This window comes from Miniopterus natalensis, chromosome 4, assembly GCF_054644295.1.
Source record: "Miniopterus natalensis isolate mMinNat1 chromosome 4, mMinNat1.hap1, whole genome shotgun sequence".
Lineage (NCBI taxonomy): Eukaryota > Metazoa > Chordata > Mammalia > Chiroptera > Miniopteridae > Miniopterus > Miniopterus natalensis.
The window spans coordinates 70,670,765-70,677,264 of NC_142084.1; the positions used below are offsets into that span (position 1 = coordinate 70,670,765).

The window sequence follows — 6,500 nt, forward strand, 5'->3', positions numbered from 1 at the left end:
GGGAGATGAGTCAGAGCCAAGCAAGTGGAAAGTGAGAGGAAGGAACGCCTGGTGGAAGGCACAGCAAGTACAAAGGCCTGGATGGGGGAACATACTGCAAGGAAACCGAGAGTGCGGAGAGGGATGGGCTGTAGTGAGCTGCAGGAGCTGACGGAGACAGAGGAGATGACCAGGGTCTGCAACTGCTTAAGCAATCATACATCTTGGGGACCGGACTCAATTCCCTAAATCTTTCCCTTGTTATCATACAGAGAAACTGAGATTCAGAGAAAGGCAACAAGAATAGCACTTGAAGAGAGCTCACAGGATATCATCAGCACTTCCACAAAAAAGAAAGAGCCTGGCCTTAGCCGGTTTGCTCAGTGGTTAGAGTGTCAGCCTGTGCAGATTAGAGGGTCCCAGTTCAATTCCAGCCAAGGGCATGTACCTCGGTTGCAGACTTGATCCCCAGCCCTGGTCTGGACACGTGCAGGAGGCAAACAATCTATGTGTCCCTTTCACACTGATGTTTCTATCTCTTTCCCCTTTCCACTCTCTCTCTAAAGCAATGCAAAAAATATCCTCGAATGAAGATTAATTTTTTTTTTTTTAAAAAGAGCTTGCATGACCCTCACAATATCCCTTTGGGGTAAGGTACTATTATTGCCTGCATTTCACAGATGAGGAAGCAAGCCCAGAGAGGCAAAGCCACTTGCTTCAGGTCACACAATGAGGGGTCAGTGGCCAAGGCTGACTCTCTACCATCGCAGTGGCAACCATAGGGAACACGTCTGAGCTCAACCTGAAGCCTCCAGCAGCCTGGAAAAGCTGCAGAGGGGGTCTCTGCCCCCTCCAGCAACTGTGCCTGGTACTGAAGCACCTCTGGGTTCCCACTGCCTGGCAAATAGGGTTTATGAGCAAGTATTTGTTTAATCTACAGTTGGATGAATCACTGTGAGGTGGCACACCTCTGAGGCTCCTTCCAGCTGGGAGGGTCCAGGATTGTGGATCCAGAAGAAGTTCCTTGGTGCCCATGTGGTGCAAAGTATGTTGTGTCCCACCCCCCACCCCCCTCATGGCGTCCCTGTCTGTGGCACTCCAGCTGCTGTTAGTGGCAAAGCCCTTCTGGCTCCCAAGGAAAGCTTCCAGGACAGAAGCTACCTGCACCTCTAGCCACCTGGCCCGAATTTGGGTTCTGGGGTCAAGAGACCAAGGCTGGATGCTGGCTCCAGGTCATATCACAAATGCTATCCCTCCAATACCTACTTGGCTCCACTTTTCTACAGGTCTGACTCACAGAACTCCTCCTGGGTGAGGTCCAAAATTTCACTATCCTCTCTCCCCCCTCACACACATTCACTTCCTATCTCCCTCTCCTGCTTTATTTTCCCAAAAGGCCCCTATCTCCAATACACTTGTTTATTTTACACACACAAGTGCACTAGAGTGGAAGACTCCAAGGACAGAGGGCAACAGCAGGACCTAAAGCCTTTCCCAGCGCCCCCTGGGCCTCAGTTTCCCTGCTCTGAAGGGCTTCCTTGAGGCACAGTGTCTCCAAGACTGAACATTTCTTGATGTCACTGTGCAAGATTTTTTTAGGGTGATGGGCATAACAGTGGGTCATGCTAGGTAGGCCCCCAGAAAATGGGGGGCTGAGTCTCTCCATCATGAGTCCTGGGAACCCCAATCTCCCCACCCATCAGGGTTTCCGGAGAACCCCACCCTGAGGTCATTGGACCCAGTCACCCCATCCATCTAGCATTCTGAGGACCCTTCTGAGGATTTGGGGCCCATTCACCCCATCCATCAAGGATCCCGAGGGGCCGCGGGGCCCAGCTCAGAGTCCCGGGTCCGGATGCCACCCCCGCTCCAGGTCCTCCCCGTCGGCGCGCAGGCGGGAGCCCGCGGGGTGCCCGGGGGATCCCTGGCTTCCTGCGGCTGTTGTGGAGCGCGTGTTGACGCTGTCGCCCGGGAGACACGCGGGGGCGGGCCCGGGCGGGGGGCGCGGCCTGGCGGCGCGCGAGGGGCCGGCGGGCGGGCTCGGGGCCCGCGCCGCAGCAGAGGCCAGGCCCGCCGCCGCCCGCCGACTTATATACCGCGGCTAAATTTAGGCTGCGCCCGGAGTTCGTCCCCATCCGGGACGCGTTTCCGCCGCCGCCGCCTTGGCCCGGCCCCTGCGCGCCGGGTCTATAAGGCTCGGTCCAGCCCAGCCGGGGGCCCGCAGAGCCGTCCCCGCCCGCCTGCGCCCCACCAGTCGCTCACCGGTGTCCGAAATCGCGTCAGCCCCCGGTCCCGGCCATGACGCTGAGCGAGCCCATCCTGCCCTCCTTCTCCACTTTCGCCAGCCCGTGTCGCGAGCGCGGCCTGCAGGAGGTGAGGGCGGCAGGGACGGCGGGGGCGGCCGGCGCAGGGTCGTAGGACGTGGGCTGCGGGGCAGTGGAACGCAGGCAGCGGGGATGGAGGGCGTAGGGTCGTGGAGTCTAGGAGCAAACGGCGAGCTCAGGGTAGGAGAGGCGCAGGCGGTGGGGACTGCAGGCTCAGGGGCTAGAACGGAGGCGGCGGGCGGCGGTCCGCGGGACCCGCCGCGCGCTCACGCCCGCCCGCCATCGCCCTGTCGCCCGCAGCGCTGGCCGCGCGCAGAGCCCGAGGCGGGCGGCACCGACGACGACCTCAACAGTGTACTGGACTTCATCCTGTCCATGGGGCTGGACGGCCTGGGCGCTGAGGCCGCCCCGGAGCCGCCGCCCCCGCCCCCGCCGCCTGCGTTCTACTACCCCGAGCCCGGCGCGCCGCCGCCCTACGGCGCCCCCGCGGGCGGCCTGGTGTCGGAGCTGCTGCCGCCCGAGCTGGACGTGCCGCCGGGGCCGGCGCTGCACGGCCGCTTCCTGCTGGCGCCGCCGGGCCGCCTGGTGAAGTCCGAGCCCCCCGAGGCGGATGGCGGCGGCTATGGTTGCGCACCCGGCCTGGCCCGCGGACCGCGAGGCCTCAAGCGCGAGGGCGCCCCGGGCCCGGCCGCCGCGTGCATGCGCGGCCCCGGGGGCCGCCCGCCGCCGCCGCCGCCCGACACTCCACCGCTCAGCCCCGACGGCCCCGCGCGCCTGCCTGCGCCTGGCCCTCGCGCCCCCTTCCCGCCGCCCTTCGGCGGCCCCGGCTTCGGCGCTCCCGGGACCGGCCTGCACTATGCGCCGCCCGCACCTGCCGCCTACGGTCTCTTCGACGACGCGACGGCCGCCGCCGCCGCCGCCGCGCTGGGTTTGGCGCCACCCGCCGCCCGAGGTCTCCTCACTCCGCCTGCGTCCCCACTGGAGCTGCTGGAGGCCAAGCCCAAGCGCGGCCGCCGCTCCTGGCCCCGCAAGCGCACCGCCACGCACACCTGCAGCTATGCCGGCTGCGGCAAGACCTACACCAAGAGCTCACACCTCAAGGCGCACCTTCGCACGCACACAGGTGAGAGGCGGGAAGGGGTGTGCGCTGCGGAGCCGGAGCCGAGTGCGGGAGGAGGGACGCAATCAGAAACCCCCCAGAGGGCTAGACCCGGGAGGGAGATTCGGGAGGAGGCACGCACTCTTAGGACTCCCCTGGGGGCGTGGCTCGGGAGGTTGCGAGGGGACGTGCTTTTAGGAACCTTAGGGCAACTCTGTCGCAGAATATTGGGGAGGGGGTGTACACATAGGATCCTCCTGGTAGTGTGGCTCGGGACTTTGGGGAGGGGTTGCGCACTTAGGAATCCTCGGGAGACTGTCTCCGAATGTTGGGGAGAATATGCAAACTTAGGACACCTCTGGGGGCGTGGCTCCAGACACTGGCGAGTGGACAGTGCGCACTTTGGACCCCTTGGGGGCAACACCATCAGGGGTGGCGGGACCAGTGCCTAGGATCCTTAAATGTTCACAACGGGGGTTGCCTCAGGGAGCCTGTCAGGGGTAGGTTGCGGCTCCTATGTAGCCGCTATCGGGGCGAGTGTCTGTGCGGGGGCGCCGGTGGCTGGCAGAGGAGGCGCTGGGAGGGAAACTGAGGCCCGTTCTCGCCCCCTCCCTGCAGGTGAGAAGCCCTACCACTGCAATTGGGACGGCTGCGGCTGGAAGTTCGCGCGCTCGGACGAACTCACGCGCCACTACCGCAAGCACACGGGCCACCGGCCTTTCCAGTGCCACCTCTGCGACCGTGCCTTCTCGCGCTCTGACCACCTGGCGCTGCACATGAAGCGGCACATGTAGCCTGGACGCCCCCGCCCACTCGTGCGCGGCCGTGGCGGGTCCCACGCGCCGGACGCGGCCCCCTCCCAAACTGTGACTGGTATTTATTGGACCTAAGGACCGGGCCGGGCACAGCATGGCCACAGAGGAGGCTCCTCTCCCCGAAGACGATGCGACGACGATGCTGCCGCCCTGGCCCCCATCAGAGACTGAAGGCCCGGTGGGAGAAGACCACGATCCTCCTTGACGAGTTTTGTTTTCAAAATGGTGCAATAATTAAGTGTCGTCTTCCCCTACCGGGTCTACACTAGAGGATCGAGGCTTGATGCCTTGTGAAAAAATACAGCCTTAATTTGTACTGTCTGCAACATTTTTTATAATATTGTACATAGTGACTGTGACAGATATTGTATTACTGTAAATAAGGAGACAGGTGGGCATTGGCTGCCTGGTTCATTTTTATAAGACTTTTGCTGTTTTTTTTAATTAAAAAAGTTTTGCATCTTTTTAAAAAATCACAGCGCTGATCAGGCTGCTTGAAAGCTGGGGGGGGGGGGGTTGGGGCAACGAAAGGGCTGAGGGAAAAGGCAGCTTTGATGGAGGGCAGCCTGGCAGAGGGGTGGGGGTGAAAGTGGGTCCTGCCCCGCCAGCACTCAGCTTGCCAGCTGCAGCGCCCAGCTGCCACAAACCTGTGGGTTTTTCTATAAATTTAAACACTGCATTTTAGGACTGAGGGAGAGCTATTTTAAGGTTGTTCCCCAAGCCATAAATTGCCTCTTTTTCTCTGGAGCTGGGGAAAGTGCTGGTCCCACTGACGTGGCCACCTTTGGGCTGAAAAAAGCCTCACCTACTTCTGAAGCTTCTGAGGTTTTAGCCAAACTTCTGGAGTGCGCAGACTTTTTTGGGGGTGGGAACAAAATGTTCAGTTCCTGACATGCTTTGCCTTTTACTAGTCTTGCCTTTAGCAGGATTTTTTTTTTTTTTAAAGGAATGAGTTCCCCGTCTTGTTTGGAACAAAATGAAATCCACATTTGAGAGCCAAACATGGTGGGTGCTTTCTCCAGATGGGGAAACTGAGACCCAGAGAGGTAGCTATGGAGTGGTGGCATTAGGGTGCTAGCCTGATCTGGGGGCTTCCAGAGGGCCCCCAAACCCCACTAGAGGAGACTGGAGTATTTCTGAAGTAACCCACCTGTTGCTGGCATTGGAGGGACATGAATCCACCCCCGCAGGTGCCCTTGTGTGAAGGAGTCACATCAGAGCCTCAGTGGGTGGAGGTGGCCACTTCAGAAACCCACCTCGCAAGCAAGGGGGCGACCCCTGCCTTCCACTCCGAATGTCTCAGTTGAGCGAGGAGCTGCCTCTCCCTGACAGATTGCCCTGCCATCCCTCATCTTCCCCCTTCTCCGGGCCCTGGGTGGGTAACCATGGCCACCAACAATTGCACAAGTGTTTTCCAGAAAGTGAAAATAGCTCATAAGCATTGCCCGTTTTAAAACACTCTCGCCCATTGCGACAGAAGCTGGGATTTCCTCCCTCCCTCAATCCTTCCTCCCCCCACCCCCCAGGGCAGCCCTGGAAACAGCTGAGAGCGTTTGGTAATCCAAAAAAGCAGAAATGGGAGATGACAATCTGATTCACGCTTCTCGAGTAAATAACTTGGTCCCACTTCCTCTGGTGAGGAAGAGCGTGCGCGTGCGGGGGGGGGGGGGGGGGGGGAAGGGTGTGTGTGTGTGTGTGTGTGTGTGTGTGTTCTCATGTGCCTCTTGTACCCTCTTTCTCTGCAGCTTTTGCAAAAACTATTCCAGAGCAGGGCAGTGGCCCCTCAACCCGTAGAAACGCCCCTGTTTGCTCAGAGCTGGTTTTGGAGGCACTGGGGGAGGAAGAAAGACAAGAAATTTTCAATCATTTTTGGTAGGGTCTCCAGTCTTTCCTATACGGGGGAAAGCCATTTTTCTGCTAACTTGAGAACAGCTCCCAGGTGTCCCCTGCCCCCGCACCCCCAGGCCTTTGAATCCAATGAGAGGCCAGTTGTAATGACTGAAGTTGTGAGTTTCTGTTTCTCGAGTGCCTCCAACTGATAGAATAGAAAGTGTCAGACTCCAGCCCAGCTGTCCGGTTCAGCGGGAGACACTCCCGCAGGTGAAGTGCCCGCTCACTGACTGATGCAGAGATAACCCTCCTCCTTTGATTTTCCCCTTTTTGAAACGCAAGTGTCAATTTCCATCTAGTAGCTTGTTGGATGGGTGCTTCTCATCCAGGGGCAACCCCGTCTGGAGAGGTTTTTGGTTATCACAGCTGCGGAGGGGGTGCTGCTGGCATCTG

General features: G+C 59.8%; 1 protein-coding gene across 2 annotated transcripts; it reads left to right on the forward strand.

Moving 5' to 3' along the window:
- The first annotated feature begins 2,203 nt into the window (after positions 1-2,203).
- On the forward strand, positions 2,204-4,690 carry KLF2 (KLF transcription factor 2). 2 transcript variants are annotated; one of them, XM_087816041.1, is made up of 3 exons: positions 2,204-2,352; positions 2,604-3,426; positions 4,021-4,690. In XM_087816041.1, exons 1-3 carry the CDS (start codon positions 2,278-2,280, stop codon positions 4,194-4,196), a joined length of 1,074 nt encoding a protein of 357 aa, XP_087672167.1. In that variant the 5' UTR covers positions 2,204-2,277; the 3' UTR covers positions 4,197-4,690. The 2 variants fall into 2 exon arrangements, with proteins under 2 accessions (XP_087672167.1, XP_016064802.2); XM_016209316.2 differs by having other exon boundaries at positions 2,269-3,426.
- The last annotated feature ends 1,810 nt before the right edge of the window (positions 4,691-6,500 follow it).